This window comes from Elgaria multicarinata, chromosome 8, assembly GCF_023053635.1.
Source record: "Elgaria multicarinata webbii isolate HBS135686 ecotype San Diego chromosome 8, rElgMul1.1.pri, whole genome shotgun sequence".
Lineage (NCBI taxonomy): Eukaryota > Metazoa > Chordata > Lepidosauria > Squamata > Anguidae > Elgaria > Elgaria multicarinata.
The window spans coordinates 37,449,287-37,466,811 of record NC_086178.1 but is presented as its reverse complement, the minus strand read 5'-3'; the positions used below and the strand labels follow the sequence as shown (position 1 = coordinate 37,466,811).

General features: G+C 40.0%; 1 protein-coding gene across 1 annotated transcript in view; it reads right to left on the bottom strand.

Moving 5' to 3' along the window:
* GK5 (glycerol kinase 5) overlaps window positions 1–17,525 on the bottom strand; it is a 35,426-nt gene that overhangs the window by 15,074 nt on the left and 2,827 nt on the right. Inside the window, exons 2-9 of the mRNA XM_063132161.1 lie at window positions 17,037–17,130; window positions 15,176–15,251; window positions 12,923–13,016; window positions 11,080–11,211; window positions 9,137–9,212; window positions 2,701–2,762; window positions 2,541–2,614; window positions 2,247–2,307 (exon numbers count right to left, since the gene is read on the bottom strand). Coding sequence (XP_062988231.1) covers window positions 2,247–2,307; window positions 2,541–2,614; window positions 2,701–2,762; window positions 9,137–9,212; window positions 11,080–11,211; window positions 12,923–13,016; window positions 15,176–15,251; window positions 17,037–17,130 — 669 coding nt within the window. The remainder of the gene's footprint in view (window positions 1–2,246; window positions 2,308–2,540; window positions 2,615–2,700; window positions 2,763–9,136; window positions 9,213–11,079; window positions 11,212–12,922; window positions 13,017–15,175; window positions 15,252–17,036; window positions 17,131–17,525) is intronic.

The window sequence follows — 17,525 nt, the reverse complement described above, 5'->3', positions numbered from 1 at the left end:
GTGTTGCTATTGTTGGAAAACTAATATACTAAGCTTTTCTTGAAGCAAGGAAAAGCAACAGAACAAACAAACCACATCTGGCACTTGGCTTGAATTCTTTGTCGCATTAACCAGGGGTGCAAAAACCCCAGCCACAGGCTCCCCAATCCAGCCTGTGGAATTTGTTTCCTTCAGGGCTTTGTGCAACATCTGGCACCGCCATGGAGTTGCCAGTTGCCACCTGAAGCTTGGGACTTGCGTGTTGCCAGGAAGAGCAGCTGCTCCTTCTAGTTCCAGCCAAGTCCCTTTCTCCATGCTGGAAGAGAAACACATCTCTTGCCAGGTGGCTGCAGAGCGATTGAAAAAGGCAAAAAGAGTGAGAATCCAGTTCAAACTGATTATCTAGACTCATTTCAATTGAGCTTTCAGCCAGTATATGGGACTGAGACTGCTTTGGTATCAACCCTATTAGTTCTTCTGGTTTTGGTGGCTTTCCAAACCATCAACCATGCTATCATTCTGGACCACCTGGCAGGACTGGGCCTTTGGAGCATTGTTTTGCAGTAGTCCCTGACCTTTCTTTCAGGCTGTGTCCAAAAGAAGATACTGAGGGTTTACTCTTCAACTATTATTATTATTATTATTATTATTATTATTTATTTATTTATTTATTTATTTATTTATTTATTTAGCACCATCAACTCCATGGATATTAGCCTGTGGTGTCCCACAGAGTTCTATCTTGTCCCCCATGCTGTATAATATTTACTTGAAACCACTGGGAGAGGTCATTTGAAACTTTGGAATAAAGTGCCACCAATATACTGTTGACTCCCAGCTCTACTGCTCTTTGTCACCTAACACCAAGGAAGCATTTTAAACCCTTGAATGTTGATGGGCTTGATAATGGACTGGTTGAAGGTGAAGGAGCTGAGGTTAAACCCAAACAAGATGGAGGTGCTGCTAGTAGTAGAAAGCCTGACTTGGGATTTAGCTTCAACCTGTTCTGGAAGGAATTCTGCTCCCCCTAAAGGATCATGTCTGTAGCTTGGGAGTGCTTCTTGATCCTACACTGTCCCTAGATCTTTGGGTAGCAAGGAGTATGTTTGCACAATTAAGTTTGTTGCGCCAGCTGTGACTTTTTCTGAGTTGGTCTGACTTGGTAACAGTTCTCCACTTGGTTACATCATATTTAGACTACTACAATGCACTCTATGTGGGTCAACCCCTGAAAAGTATCCAGAAGCTTCAATTGGAGCAAAATGTGGCAGCTAGGCAGCTAACCAGTTCACGGTATTGGAATCAGGTTATACTTGCCCTGAAGGAACTGCACTGATTGCCAATTGCTTTCTGGATGTAATTCAAGGTATTGGTTTTAAACTTTAAAGCCCTAAACACCTTTGCGGCCCCGGTACTCACAGAGGCCTGTTTGTTAGACATGTGTGAAAGGGCTTTCTCCTGTGTTGCGCCCAAACTATGGAATGCATTCTCTCAAAACTATGAAGGAGCGTAAAGTCATATCTTTTCAATTTAGCCTTTCAAAATGTGTAGCTTTAATGTTCAATTTAGCCTTTCAAAATGTGTAGCTTTAATGTTTTTGTTGCTCGTGTTTTTATTGTTTTATGGTTTATTGTTTTAAATTGTTGTATACTGCCTTGCAGGTAAGACAGTATATAAATGTGGATAAATAAATAAAAAGATGCAGACTTTTGCAGCATTAGCTGGGAAGGTGACCCATGATGTCATAATCTTGCCAGCCAATGGTGGGTCATTTCATTCTCTGCTGTTGCTAGTAACTATATTTTAAGAAATGTACATTAGTTACAGCAGAAATTCTTGTTCCGCTTGCTGTTACGTAATTGAATGCAGTTACTGAACTGATAATGAAATCTGAGATTTAGGATAACTCCTCATTTAAAAACTCCTTTGATTCAAGGGTTGAATCCATTTTAAGAAGCTCCTAATAAGTAATTCTTGTGTTAATTGCCCTTCTAATTTATTTTTTTATGAATGTTGTGTTTTAATTAAGATTTATTTTTTAATCTGGATTTTATTGTTAGCTGCCTTGAGCGCCATTGTTTGGGAGTTAGGTAGTTTATAAATAAAATAAAATAAATAATTTTAACCGTACATAGTAAATTAAGTAGGTTCACTTTTACTTGAAATTTCACACTCAAGACCACTACAAGGATTAGTACATTTCACTCAATACCCAACTGTATCTAAATATATCTCTAAGGACAGGAGAGAGAAATCTTTTCACTTACCAAAGCTGTTATTGCAATAGGCACTCCAAAAATTTCAGCATCAACTGATCCATAGTTGTGACTTGAAATAAATGTAAATTTTAAAGGTTAGTGCTCTCAAGTCAGTAATAAAGTTGTTAACAACTGAGCGAATTAAATTTTATATATTCAGTGGTACAAAAAACGTGCCACTTCTGTTCTAAATAGAACTTGGTTGTGGTTTCATTTAATGTTCATTTCTATATAAATGCACAGTTGTTTATGCTTTTTTTAAAAAAACACAAACACACACATTCATTAGGCCTTCAGTCTTACCTTGTGTCCTCTACTGGGGGGAAAAGTGATGTTGGAATGGAAAGTAACTTGCTAAGGAACACACTCCACTGCAGCTGAAACCACATGCATAAGAAAAAAAATGAGTTAAAAGCAGTACAGAGTAAACATTGCACAGTATTGCATAGAGAACTAGTCATACCTTAAAGGGATCAAAAAATCCGGTGGCACTGGCATTCGAATAATCTGTGGCATACACTGTACCTGGGCATTAAAAGGAACAGATAGAATTGGACATTGTATTAGATACAGCACCCACTCTCAGGAATTTCCTACCAATCCATTGAAAGAGGCTGTAGTGCGCCCTCTCCTGAAGAGGCCCTCCCTGGACCCAGAGGTATGTGAGACGCCCCATTGCTAATATCCCCTTTTTGGGCAAGGTGCTTGAGCGTGTGGTGGCTGGGCAACTTCAGACATTCTTGGAAGAAATGGATTATCTGGACCCATTTCAGTCTGGTTTCAGGCTAGGGCATGGCACTGAAACAGGCTTGGTGGCTCCGACTGATGACCTTCTCTGGGTGAAAGATGGGGAGTACTGCCCAGTTGATCTTCCTGGATCTCTCAGCGGCTTTTAATACCATTGATCATGGTATCTTACTGGGTCAGCTCTGCGAGATGGGAGTAGGAGGCACTGTGTTACAGTGGTTCCGTTCCTACTTACGGAACTGATCCCAGAGAGTGGTATTGGGGGATTCCTGTTCCACCCCATGGCAATTAAGCTGTGGGGTGCCACAGGGTTCTATTCTATCCCCCATACTGTTCAACATCTATATGAAGCCATTGGGTGAGGTCATTAAGGGTTTTGGGGTTGGGTGCCATCAGTATGCTGATGATACTCAGCTGTACTTCTCCTTGTCATTGGAGTCAGCTGGGGCTGTGAAGGTGCTGGACCAGTGCCTGGAGGCTATAATGGGCTGGATGAGGGCCAATAAATGAAGCTGAATCCTGATAAGATGGAAGCTCTGTGGCTTGGTGGTTCCCGAGTCTGGGAATTGGGTAAGCGACCTGTTCTGGATGAGGTGGCGCTCCCTCTGGAGCAGGTACGTAGCTTGGGAGTACTCCTCCTAGACCCATCATTGTCACTAGATGCCCAGGTGGACTCTGTGGCACGGAGTACTTGGGGTCAGCTTCGGCTGACCCACCAGCTATGGCCTTTCCTGGTCAGGGACAACCTAGCCACAGTAATGCATGCACGATTAGACTACTGCAATGCACTCTACGTGGGGCTGCCCTTGAAGACAACGCGGAAGTTGCAGCTAGTGCAAAATGCAGCAGCTAGACTGCTGGTGGGTACATCTTATAGAGACCACATAACAATGGTCTTAAAGGAACTGCACTGGCTGCCTATATGCTTCTGGGTGGAATTCAAGGTGTTGGTAATGACGTTTAAAGCCCTAAACGGCTTGGGACCTCGATACTTGAGAGAGAGGCTCTCCTTATATATGCCTGCCTGAGACCTCAGATCTATTGGAGGATCCCTTCTCCACATCCCACCAATGCAACATATACGCTATGATGGGACAAGGGAGAGGGCTTTTTCTGTTGTGGCACCCTGACTGTGGGAGGCCTGATTGGCGCCAACATTGATTTCATTTTGACGCCAAGTAAAAACATGGGTTTTTAGCCTTTGATGGTGAAACTCACTGGCACATTGTTTTAACTGCTTTTATTGCTTTTAAATTATATATAGTTTTAACTTGGATCATGGTTTGTTTTTAACTGTGTATATTTATTGTTTTATACTGTATGTTTTTATCTGTCCACAGCTCTAATGATATAGGGCGGGATATAAATGTTTTAAATAAATAAATATTAGACAGGTGCAAACGCTTCTGGATTTCAACCCCCATTGAAAACGTACTTGTCCCAACAGGCTTTCCCAGAACAGCAATCTTGTGGTTTTTTGCTTTCATGGTATTGTGTGTTCTAAATTTTCTACAGTACTTTATTATGCTTTTACACTATTGTTTGTATATCACTTAGAAATTTCTTGTAATGTAAGTAATATTGGTTTGTTAACAGGGACTGGCCAACGAGACATCATGTCAGTCCTTTTCCAGTTTCACTGGCTGCCGGTCCGGGCCCGGTTCAAAGTGCTGGTAGTAACACTGAAAGCCCTAAATGGCTTGGGGCCAGGCTATCTGAAGGAACGCCTCCTGCCATATGTACCTGCCCAGACCCTAAGATCATCCTCAGGGGTCCTTCTCCATGAGCCCCTACCAAATCAAGTGATGCAGGTGGCTACCAGGAGGACGGCCTTCTCTGCTATGGCACCCGAGCTGTGGAATGAGCTCTCTGTCACTTACATTATACCTTTTTCGGTGCCAGGTGAAGACCTTTTTTATTTTCCCAGCATTTTAACAGGTTATCATCTTAGTTTTGTTTAACTTTGCTGTTTTAAATCTGTATTTTAAATCTGTATTAATCTCTGCATTGCTGTTCGTTTTATCCTGGTTGTGCTTTTATATTGTGTTTTTATAATGTTGTTTGTTTTATACTTTGAATTGTACTTCATGGTTTTAATTTTTGTGAACTGCCCAGAGAGCTTCAGCTATTGGGCGGTATAGAAATGCAATAAATACATGACTAGGATGCAAGAAAATTACAGTGAAACCGTAGAAAATAAACTTCAGATGTCTGTGTCCTGCTCAGTATATTATTAAAAAAAGTACACACCCATTCCCATTTACTATTGTTTAGTCTGTGCATACCTCAGCCTCTAAGATGATATTCTCTTTAATTTATATCTAATACAGAACTGGGCAGCCTGTTCAAGTTAACATTATTCTACTGTTACTAACATTTGTTTATTGGTAACACTATTCTAGAGGTACTATACAGGACAGAAGTGAAACAGTAGCCCTGGTTCACATGTTAGCCCCGGGGTGTTCACATCATCAAGGGGCAATGGGAACATGCCACTGACTCCACCCCTGTGGACACCTGCAGGGAGGAAACCTGTGTGGGTAAGCTTCCCTGGGACCCAATCAAAGTTGCAGGTTCTGACTCCAAATAGTAAACAATTGCCCTCGTAATATCAGATCTCTCCTTTTTCCATCTCTAAAGAAGAGACATTGGATATTATTTTTAAAAATCCCTTCTTAAAAATATATATTGAGAGTGTGGACAACCTGGAACAAAATTCTTGCTCCTCTTATATCCGCACTTATCCCCTTTCCAGACCACCCAGAGTTTAGTGATCTAGATAAATACAAGCAATACAAACATTGGAAGGAAAAAGGAGTATACAGATTTAGAGACATCATACAGGGAGGAAAGTCTACTTTAACAGAAAAATTGCAAGAGAAATTACAAGATACAGAAAGGAACTAGTTTCAAATCACTTAAACACAAAGCTTTGCTTCAAAACTAATACAAAGGAATGAGGTAACCCAACCCCACACCATCTTTGAAAATGAATGTGCTAACTCACAAGGCAGGTCTAAAGGTTTAGTCTCTCATATCTATAGCTGGTTAATACATAATAGCGGAACAACAGGAGGATTAAAAATAGTTTGGGGGAATGATATTAGGGAACAGGTTACAGATACACAATGGAATACAATCCGGGAAAAGAATCCACTTAAGTCTATTTCAGCAGCAATTACACAAATACATTTAATCTTAACACATAGGTGGCATCTGACACCTGTGAAACTAAATCACATTAACACAAATCTTTGCCCAAATTGCTGGAAAGGTTGTCAGGTTAAAGGTACTTTATTCTGTATATGGCGGGCTTGTAAACACATGCAAGCCATTTTCAATTATATTTCCGAAATAACAAAACAAACAGTTCATGGCACCCCATTACTAGTTGTTCTCTCTATTTTTAATGACACACAAAAGTAGCTGTTACATAAAGACCTTTGGCATAGGACCAGGGACTGGGCGGACTTTGTCCATTACAAATTTGTTCTCTCCTCTTTCTCTTCTGCTATTTCATTGGCCAAACAGCAGTATTACTCAACGTTGATCCAGTCAAATGCTACGCATCCTCAGCGGCTCTTTGCGTCCTTCAATTCTCTTCTGAAGCCTAATCCACCACCTCTCCCCGCCTCTCTGTCTGCTAATAACTTTGCCTCTTTTTTCAATGCTAAAATCCAAACTATTCACTCTGATCTTGCCAGCTCTGCTCCTCTTCCAGTTCCTGTTCCTCATCTGTCAGTTCCTCCTGCAAATTTCTCTGCATTCCCTTCGGTCTCAGCTGATGAACTGTCTACAATACTGCGCTCTTCGAAGACTTCCACTTGTTCTCGTGATCCGATTCCTTCTCGGGTCTTTATTAATCTTATCCCTGCTATCCTCCCTTCCTTGCTTCATATTAGTAATTTTTCTTTGTCCTCTGGTTCATTTCCTTCTGCTTTTAAACATGCTACAGTCTCTGCTATTCTCCAGAAATCTACTCTTGATGTGCTTTCTCTGTCTAATTGCCGACCTGTCTCTTTGTTGCCTTTTGTTTCAAAGATCCTGGAGCATGTGGTCTACTCTCGTTGTCTTCATTTTCTTTCTAGTAACTCTGCTCTGGATCCTTTTCAATCTGGATTCCGTCCTTTGCATTCCACTGAAACAGCCCTTACTAAGATTACCAATGATCTTCTTATTGCCAAGTCTAAAGGCCTTTATTCCGTTCTTATTCTCCTTGATCTTATTGCAGCCTTTGACATGGTTGATCACGATCTTTTTCTGGATTCCCTTCATGACCTCGGATTTTGTGGCTCCATCTATAACTGGTTTGCCTTCTATCTAGCGGGTCGCTCTTTCAACGTGTTGGCTAATGGCAGCTCGTCTTCTTCTTTTCCCCTTTCAGTAGGGGTTCCGCAAGGCTCGGTGCTTGGCCCGTTGTTGTTTTCTTTATACAATTATATCTTTCATCTCCGGATCTTTCTCCTGATGTTCACGATCGTATCTCGGCATGTCTTTCAGATATCTCAGCTTGGTTGCTTCATCGTCGTTTGAAACTTAATGTGGCAAAGACTGAATTGCTTGTTTTTCCTCCTAAACCTTCTCCTCATCTCTCATTCTCTCTTACTGTCAATGATGTTACACTTACTCCAGTCAAGGAAGCTCGTAGTCTTGGCTTTATATTTGATTCCTCGCTCTCCTTTATTCCTCATATTGAGGCAGTAGCTAAATCCTGTCGTTTTTTCCTGTATAATATTGCCAGGATTCGATCATTTTTGTCTGTCTCTTCTGCCAAGACTCTTGTTCATACATTGGTTATTTCTCGGTTGGACTACTGCAACCTTCTTCTCATTGGCCTTCCTTCTTCTCACATCAGTTCGTTGGTTTCTGTTCACCACTCTGCTGCTAAGATCATCTTCTTGGCTCGCCACTCTGACCATGTTACTCCACTTCTGAAATCTCTTCATTGGCTTCCAATTCACTCCAGAATATCCAATATAAACTTCTCCTGTTGACCTACAAAGCTTTTCACTGTCTAGCTCCTTCCTATCTTTCCTCTCTCATCTCACACTATTGCCCCGCTCGTGCTCTTCGCTCCTCTAATGCCATGTTTCTCACCTGCCCAAGGGTCTCTACTTCCCTTGCTCGGCTTCGTCCATTTTCTTCTGCTGCCCCTTACGCTTGGAACGCTCTTCCAGAACATTTGAGAACTACAAGTTCAATCGCAGCTTTTAAAGCTCAGCTAAAAACTTTTCTTTTTTCTAAAGCTTTTAAAACTTGATGTTGCTCAGACTTTTATACTGTTAGTTTTACTCTACCCTGTGCCTGTTTGGTGCATACTCTTCCCCTTCTTATTGTTTTATTATGATTTTATTAGAATGTAAGCCTATGCGGCAGGGTTGTGCTATTTTATTGTTTTACTCTGTACAGCACCATGTACACTGATGGTGCTATATAAATAAAATAATAATAATAATAATAATAATAATAATAATAATAATAATTTTTGCAGCAACAAAAATTGTTATAATATGCTACAGGAAAACAAAAATAGGATACATGAATAGATGATTTCTGAAAAACTGGCAAATGTAACCAATTGATCAGAGGGATGATGAAGCAGGATTCATTCTTTGAAATGTGGTTCCCCTCTGTTTATACATTAATGCAGGGTCTGGGAACCAGCATCCACTAAGTGCACAGTCCTAGTTTTGGAAGGGCGTAATAGCCAGTAATGCTAATAATTGAAAAGTGATTATTTTGTTGCTGCAAATATATTTATTTATTTATTGTAGGCAACAAGACTATGTTCAGGGACACCAATTTTAAAATATGTATAGAATCTACAATAAATAATTGGGGGGACGAGACCCAACCTGCATGTATTGACGTTTTTGTTGTTATGTAATGGTTACTTTGTACTTTGTAAATTAAATATTTTTTTGGGGGGGGAAGCTGCAGGTTCTGGGATAGTTTATGATTATTGTTATTGTTATTTATTTATTTAAACTTAAAACATATACAATTAAAACATATGAATAGGAATATACAAAAGTTAAAATATAATTAAACCCACTACCACTAAACCCACCGTAATACTAAAACATTTAAAATACAAATGACAATTTTTTAAAAAAATCCACACACACACACATACACACTTTCCTTCTCACCTTTGGTGAGTTTATATAGTAGCCATGTGTCAACTGTGCCAAAACAGCAATTATCATCTTTAGTAGCTTGTTCTACCTGAAAGAACAAACAGACCACATTTTATTTCAAGGTGGCAGTTATAGGCCACTTCAACATAAATTATAACAGAAGTTGCATCAAGTAACATTATATTATCCAACACCAAACTCAAGTGCTATTAGAGCTAAGACAGGGTTTCCCAAATGTTCTCCACTCACCCCCATTAGATAAATATACACACGTGTGTGTGTGTGTCCACATGCGCACATATATATATTGGGTGTGTGTGTGTGTGTGTGTGTGTGTGTGTGTGTGTGTGTGTGTATATATATATATATATATATATATATATATATATATATGGCTTTATGAGTTAATGATGTAATCCTACTTCCCCATTGCAGGTGCAACGATGCCCATGACACCTACCTCAGCACCCCCCTGCCCTATTTTTAAGAAACAAACAACAACTTTTTTAAAACCAGGGGTAGCTGGGCATTCCAGTAAAACGTCTCCTCCAGCCACACCTCATCATTATTTCCCTCCATAGTCTGAGATGACCATTGACTAGAGTCTAGTCAGCTACTGCTAAAAATGCATAAAAAATAAGAAAAGAAGCTGGTAAGCTGAAGAGATGGAAGAAATAGAGAGTAGCAAGTGCTAGAGAGCAGAGGGATGTGGAGGAGAGTGACTCAGCTGATGGGAGCAGAGGGAGGAGCGGTGTGTGAAAAAGAGTATTTGGGTGATGATCTTGGGAGAGAAAAGTGAGAGAGAGCATGACGTCTGAAAAATGAGTGCTCTGTTAGAAAAGAAAACTCCAAGTTTAAAGAAGTGGTTCTATTTTGCACTCAGATTTTCAACCAAATTACACATTTCTCATCTTCACCAGTTTGCCTTTTGTGAAAAGGATGTTCTGCTACTGGCCATGGACTCACAACAGCCATTTTGAGCTAAATTCAAACGTGCACACAGCCCATAAAGAAACCATTGTCCACTCCTGGAGTAACAACATACACGGTAATTAAACCAGAGTGCCTACTTTTTTTGCCAGAAAGTATCTGAGGTTTCTTGCGATGTCCCATATAATTCTAGATGTTATCCAAGTTAAAGACATGTCAGCTATCTTGGAAACTACTTTCACTATGTGCTCTTCTAGAAGACCCTAAAAACTGGGCATGGGAAAGGAATTGAGTGCAAGGTACAAGTACAGAGCATGATATCTGTCTCAAACAGCTGGGATTGTTTAGCTTGGAATAAAGGCGAATGAATAAGTGTGCAAAATTATGCATAGTGTAGAGAATATGGATAGGGAGATAGTTTGTCCCTTTGTCATAATACTAGAACCAACCCATGAAGGCGAATGGTGTGAGATTCAGGACAGATAAAAGGAAGTACTTCTTCACACAGTCCATAGTCAAATTATGGAATTAGTTATCACAAGGGGTAGTGATGACTACCGATTGGGATGACAAATTCCTCGACGAGAGGGCTATCAATGGCTACTAGTCCTGATGGCTATATGCTACCTCCAGTGTGAGAGGCAATATATCTATCTATATCAGTGCCTGGGAAACACGGGAGAGAGGGCGCTGTTGCACTTATGTCCCGCTTGTGGATTTCCTGTCAGCAGCTGGTTAGCCACTGTGTGAACGGAATGCTGGACTAGATGGACCCTTAGTCTGATCCAGCATGGCTCTCCTTATGTTCAATAAGGTAGAAATTATGTTCAGTCTGGAATTAGCAATTGGACAGAACAAGCAAACCAATACATAAAATACGAATGACATAACCAGCTGGCACACTTTCTAAAGAAGTTTACTGTAAAAACCATGTTATTTGACAAATATGCATTACACTGTTATGACAAATATACTGAAGAATAAGTTAATTCAAGGCACAATACAGAGAATAAGACATATCTTACCTCAGATATGTGTTGTAAAACCCAAGCCAATCTTAAAGAGATATGCTGCGTTGTAAAATTATGATAACTTGCTAACAAAAATAGACCATTTCGAGTGAAAAAGTGCAACATTGAACAAATGCCATGCATTGCCTGTTCCAAAACAAGATAGTGTGAATAATTATTTAGTCTTTCTCCTCCAAAGCTTGTCAAGATTTTAATAAAATAATTACCATACGCATAATGGAGGCCAACATTCCCTAGTCTGGTTGGCTTCCGGTTGTGTTTGACTACAATACCCATCAATGGGCAATCTGGATGGGGGATGATGAGAGCTGTAGTCCAAACATCTGGAAGGCACCAGGTTGAGAAAGGTTGATCTATATGAACAGACCAATTCGACTGATGGAAAATGTACATAAAGTTTGTTATTTATTTTTATTTTATTTATTACATTTTATACCGCCCAATAGCTGAAGCTCTCTGGGCGGTTCACAAAAATTAAAATCATGAAGAGCATAAAAACAACCAACAATCTAAAAACACAAACACAACATACAATATAAGAAGCACAACCAGGATAAAACCACATAGTAAAAATTGATATAGGTTAAAATGTGGAATTAAAACAGCAAAGGTTTGTTAAAGAAAAACATTTATGCAGATGCATTTTGTGTATGGGTTGCAGAAAGGAGCTGCTGGGTTATCCTGCAAATCCAAATCTAGCAGAGCAGGAGAAAAGGTTCTGTTCCAGACATTTGCCAGCTGCACTGATTTTCTGTTCACAGGAAATTTTTTCACATAGGAGAGCATTCAAAAATGCAATCTGCAGTCCATACCATCGCCCAAGCATTGTACCAATTCATTCTGCTGCAGGTGCAGCCCAGATCTAAGCCTGAATTGGACAGACTCATGATTTAACCCATTCCTTTCAGAGATCAGAATAATGCCAAACAACAAAATCTTCATGCAGGCATCCGTAACTATTAATTCATTTCTCACATCTATATTCCACCTTTCCTCCAAGGAGCCCAAAGCAGCATACATGATCTGCCTCCTCTCCATTCTAAACTCACAACAACTCTGGGAGGTAGGATAGGCTGAGAGTCAGTGACTGGCCCAAAGTTACCCAGTGAGCTTCATGGCTGAGTGGGGACTAGAACCCAGGTCTCCTCAATCCCAGTCCAACACTATAACTACTATACCACCACTGGCCAGGGCCAGCCTCTCATGGGACAGGGTGAATTCCCTGTCTCAGGCAGGGGAGCAGGCAGAGCCACAAATTATGCACTCCTCCTGCCCTGCCAGGAGAACCTGCCACCACTGCATGCCGCCCAACCACCTGTTCACCACTCTACCACTACACCACACTGGCTCTCTTGTTTCTATAAAGCAAGAGTAAGTCTTGCTTTACAGAATATGAACTGTGCCAAACCTAACCCAAAGAGCCAAACTACATGTTATGCCAGGAGACTCATGAAGGACCCCCAGCCCCTGCTGCTGCCATTTTTATATTTTACTAAATGCAGCTGCAGAGGTCTGGGGAGGGGAAGAGCAGATGTGTTTAACCCCCTCAAGCTACTATTTGCTCCACAGGTGGTGGGGTCTTAGATGAGGAAAGGGTTAAACATCCCCACCTGCCACAGTGCTTCTCGTATAACAGGCAGCCCACCCCCTAAAAATATTTGAATCATTACAGATCTCCAAATCAAATTTGCTTTATGAAGCAATACTGGTGAATCTTTGAGCCAAATCTACCACTGCAATGAACCAGAATCTTCCTCTTGGTGTTTTTAAGCAAATGTACACACTCACATACAGGCACACCTCCTTACTTTTAGTAAATACAAGAGCATGGCCTCACCTTCATTAAGAGAGATCTGTTCCAGGATTGGGTAAGTGCACCAGCTCTCACATCTTGCCAACTAATGAAGTTATGGAAAGGTTTGCCCGTCTTCCTGAAAAGGGAGAGAGAAATGGCAGACTTTACAATAAGTGCTCAGTGTCCCAGGTAGGAAGTTTTAGGATGTTTTAAAATGTATATTATGTTTTAATTCAGTTTTATGTATTTTATATTTACTGTTGTTTCCTGCCTTGATCAAAATGGAGAAACAGGTAAGTATTATTATTATTAGACCAGCATAATTATCCCCATGCTTCAGATTAAGAATCAGGGGCAGAATGGAGGCTGCAAGAGAGCTGGATGTGGAGATATTAGCTTGTTGAATACCACTCAGAAAGTTCATGACTAAGGTTCAGACTAGACAGTATGGTGGTAAACACATTATTCTTTGACTGAAAACTACTGAAGTATTGCATCCTCATAAGTGAGTTAATAAAAGAAATCATAATATTCACAATATAACAATATTCTTGAAACGTACATAGCCACATTATCACGTTTTATTATCACTTTACATTTTAGCTTACTTTGTCAGAAAAGTCTTTGGGATTTTTTTTAATGGTTTTCGCATGCTGGTCAATCATCCACCCACTATTTAACAAGTTGGGGCTCACAAGGATTCAATCAAGGTGGATGGAGAGAAGAGACAGGGCAGAGAGGACTGAAGTGCCTCCCCAACCACATTTTGCTCTCCAAGCTGTGAATTCAAAAAGGTTCTATGGAAGCAGGTAGGTGAGAAGATCCTAGGTAGGCTAGTTCCATACCTCGAGAGCTATTAGGATATGGCACTGTATTTTCTCAGAGGCCCAACAGCCAGAAGCTCTATGGAACTCAGTAAGTGGAGAACTCTCAGGACTCTGAATGATGTCCCAATACTCACAAGTCAACTCCTTAGGATGACCAATGTGGCGTCCCTCTACCAAGGCAATCACCTTGCTGTGAACCCAAAGCCAATGTTTATGTACCTCCTTCTGCTTCCCCAGGAATTCCCCAAGGTGATAAGGAAACCATGTATGTCTAGAACTTATTTTTTTAGAGGTGGGGAGGGAGAAGCTATTTGCATCGCTGACATATTTTTTTAGCAGAGGTAGTGAATTCCTTCCATCAGAAGAAATGCTCTTAGCCAGCCTGATATTTCAGTTGCCATGTCTGCACAGAATTGGGCCATAGTCAATCAAGTCTTATGTAGGTGATGGACCTCCTTCTAAAACTGCATTTCAGAAGGGTGTCATCTGCTAGTAAAAGAATGAGTGAAGCTTTCTTGCTTCTTAATGATGCAGGAGTCTGAGGAGCATCTACACCAAGGGGTGCCCTGCAACCCCCCGAATTTACTCAAATTCAGTTAAAAATGGTTTGCGGAGGGGATGGGACAGCCTCTGTAGTGGCTGCAGAAAGTTTGAAAGCTAACTTTGATCCTTTGGACACTCTGTAGTTGCTACAAAGCACCAATCTTTTAAATTGTTTTTTCACCACCCAAGGGTGTATGGGGGCAGGCAGATGGGTGGGGTGGAAATGGCCCCTGGACCACCTGAAGTTGCCTATCCCTGACCTACACACACTGATATAAGCAGCTATCCTGCCTTGCAGCATAAAAACAACTGCATTTTAAAATGTTTATCTGTTATACACAATTTGCATTTTGTTTTAAATGAAAAATAACCTGTAATTTTTATGCTATCTGTAGAGTTCCAAACAAACGCCGAAAAGAGTTGTTTGATTTCTTGAATATAAGTGACATAACACTGTTATAAACGGTTACACTTGTTTTAAATTTCCATTATGTTGTTTCATAACGGGATGTGTAACTGGCATAACTCTTTTGTGATTACAGCTTCACTAAATTAGTGCTTCAAATACTTAAAAACATAAGAGCAGCCATGCTGGATCAGACCAAGGGTCCATCTAATCCAGCACTCTGCTCACACAGTGGCCAACCAGCTGTTGACCAGGGTCCCACAAGCAGGACATGAGTGCAACAGCACCCTTCCAACCACATTTCCCAGAAGCTGGTGTATGTAAGCTTCCTGCCTCTGATACTGGAGGTAGCACATAGCTATCAGTGGCCATCACTACATCTTGTGGTATTCACTGTTGTTCAACATATTTGACCAGGTACATTTCAACCTTTTCGATGCTTTCAGGAAAAAAAAAACATTTTCAAACAAAGCACAGGAGCATCAAGCATCTGTTATCACCAGCATGCACTCCACATACTTGTTCCATGTAATGAAAGTTGAACGCTGTGTTGAGAGTCCAAGAGCAGAAATTTGATTCATCTGAATTCCCGCGGCTAAAAGAAAAGTTTGAACACTGAACAAGTGAACAATTGCAGTAGTGTAGCGCTAGTGTCATAAATTGCTCATTCATACTTATCCATAGAGAATTTAATTAAAGTTAATTCATCAGCACAATATGGCTATTGAAATAGTCATGGACAGGTGGTTTAAAGAAGTTGCATGGTATTAGGAAAAGCTGGCTTGCTTCTTTGGCAGTAGGAAGTGCTGCTGTGAACAGAGCTTGGAATTTTAACAATGTGGTCTGGGAACCGAATGGCCTAACAAAGTTATGCAAGAGCAAAAGTGCAGAGAGTACAGAAATACAAATCTGCAAACCAGAATGAAATTCCATCACGTTAAAGATCTGCTACCTGAGACTGAAAGTTGCTTAGTTTTGGCATGCTACAAGAAGGAATGAGTTCTATGACTGTTTTTGATTATTTATTTATTTAAAACATATCATGCCCTATATCATTAAGATTTCAGGGTGGCGTACAGATAAAAGCATACAGTATAAAACAGTAAATATACACAGCTAAAACCAAATTAAACCATGAACCAAGTTAAAACAATATATAATTTAAAAGCAGTAAAACAATTAAAACAGTTAAAACAATGTTTCATGTGACACTGTGCCTCTCCTTACATGTCACACTCTGCCATCATGGGTTAACGTGTCATCCAAACCCAGTCACTGTTTGGGAAATCAAAGGAGCAACATAACATAAACAGTATAATTTATAGCCCAACTGTAGATCTTGACTTTCCCCCATCATTGACCAACATGGCTGTCTTTGTTTTCTTTATTAAGATAACTTCTTACAGGTTTTTTTTTTATCTGTGAACAACTTTATGTTTCATTGGTTACTAAGCATCTCGCAATTATAAACTTCTTTTGTGTGGTCGGAGCACTAAAAACCCTGTTATATTATAAATACACTGTGGTACTATTATGACATTATATAAAATGTTTCCTTAAATCATTTACCCCATTTCTGTTTATCATTCAGTATTGCAGTTTGTATGCTGGTTAGCAGCACTTCATGTTATTTGTATGCATGCAGCACCTGGCAAAATTCCCTCTTCATCACAACAGTTAAAGCTGTAGGAGCCCTGCCCTCTTTTGTATCCAGTCATGCTAGGCAGGGCTCCTGAAGCTTTAACTTCTGTGGTGAAGAAGGAATTTCACCAGCTACTGCATGCATACAAATGACTCCTGCTGAAATTCCCTTTTCTATTCAACTGTTAAAGGTAGAGGAGCCCTGTTATCCTTTTCATATGGTCACCTTGTCCATTTACATTACAAAACCACATGTACATTAAGAGTTTAGCTGGAATGACGGGCCTTTGCTAAACAGCCATTTGGTTGATTTCTCTGAAATAGTTACATGGGCTACATTTCTTTCTGAGACATTAATGAATGGAATAAGTGTTGGATTATATGGAATTTATAGATATATACTTATCCCTGCTTTATCCTAGAGAAATTTGCCTAGGAGTTATTCCATTGAATATAGTGGGACGTACTTCTAAGTAAACACATATGTATGAGATTGTCCTATTTGTATGCCTAGTTTTTAAACATGTAGAAATGTTAAGACATACACTAACAAGGTATCAAACATGATTGTTTAGCTTTTGGATTGTTATTTTTAACATATTAGTATTGTTTTTATATAGTGTGAATTGCTTTGTGAAGGCCTAATCTCTCTCTCTCTCTCTCTCTCACACACACAATAAAATAAACACTGTAACGATTATGTTTTGTAAGAGTCACTAGTGTTTAGTTGCTTGTTTACCTTGAATAGCCTCTTTAACCACACCAACAAATTGTGTCCACAGTTTTTCAGGGTCCAGTTCAACCCAACCTACCTGAGGATGAAGGACTTCTACCTATTAACAAAAACGAACAAACACAGGATTACCAAGCAAGCAAACCCAAACCCAAACCATGAATTATGGTGCTCTTGATGAATTTAGAAAAAAGGCCACATGTTACAAAATTGACAGCTGTTCTGTGAACTTATTACACATTTGCTTTCTCTACTTTAAAAGTTCCCAAAGCAATGCACAATGTCCAGCAAGTTAAACACAGACATTGGAAATTAATTTTCAATATACACAGAAACTGTTACCATAAGACGTTGGTACATGCAGCTTCCATGCAACCTTATTTATTTATTTATTACATTTTTATACCGCCCAATAGCCGAAGCTCTCTGGGCGGTTCACAACCTTATGTTCATGCAATAAAAAAAACACCTGGGTGTACAATTCTCACACACGAA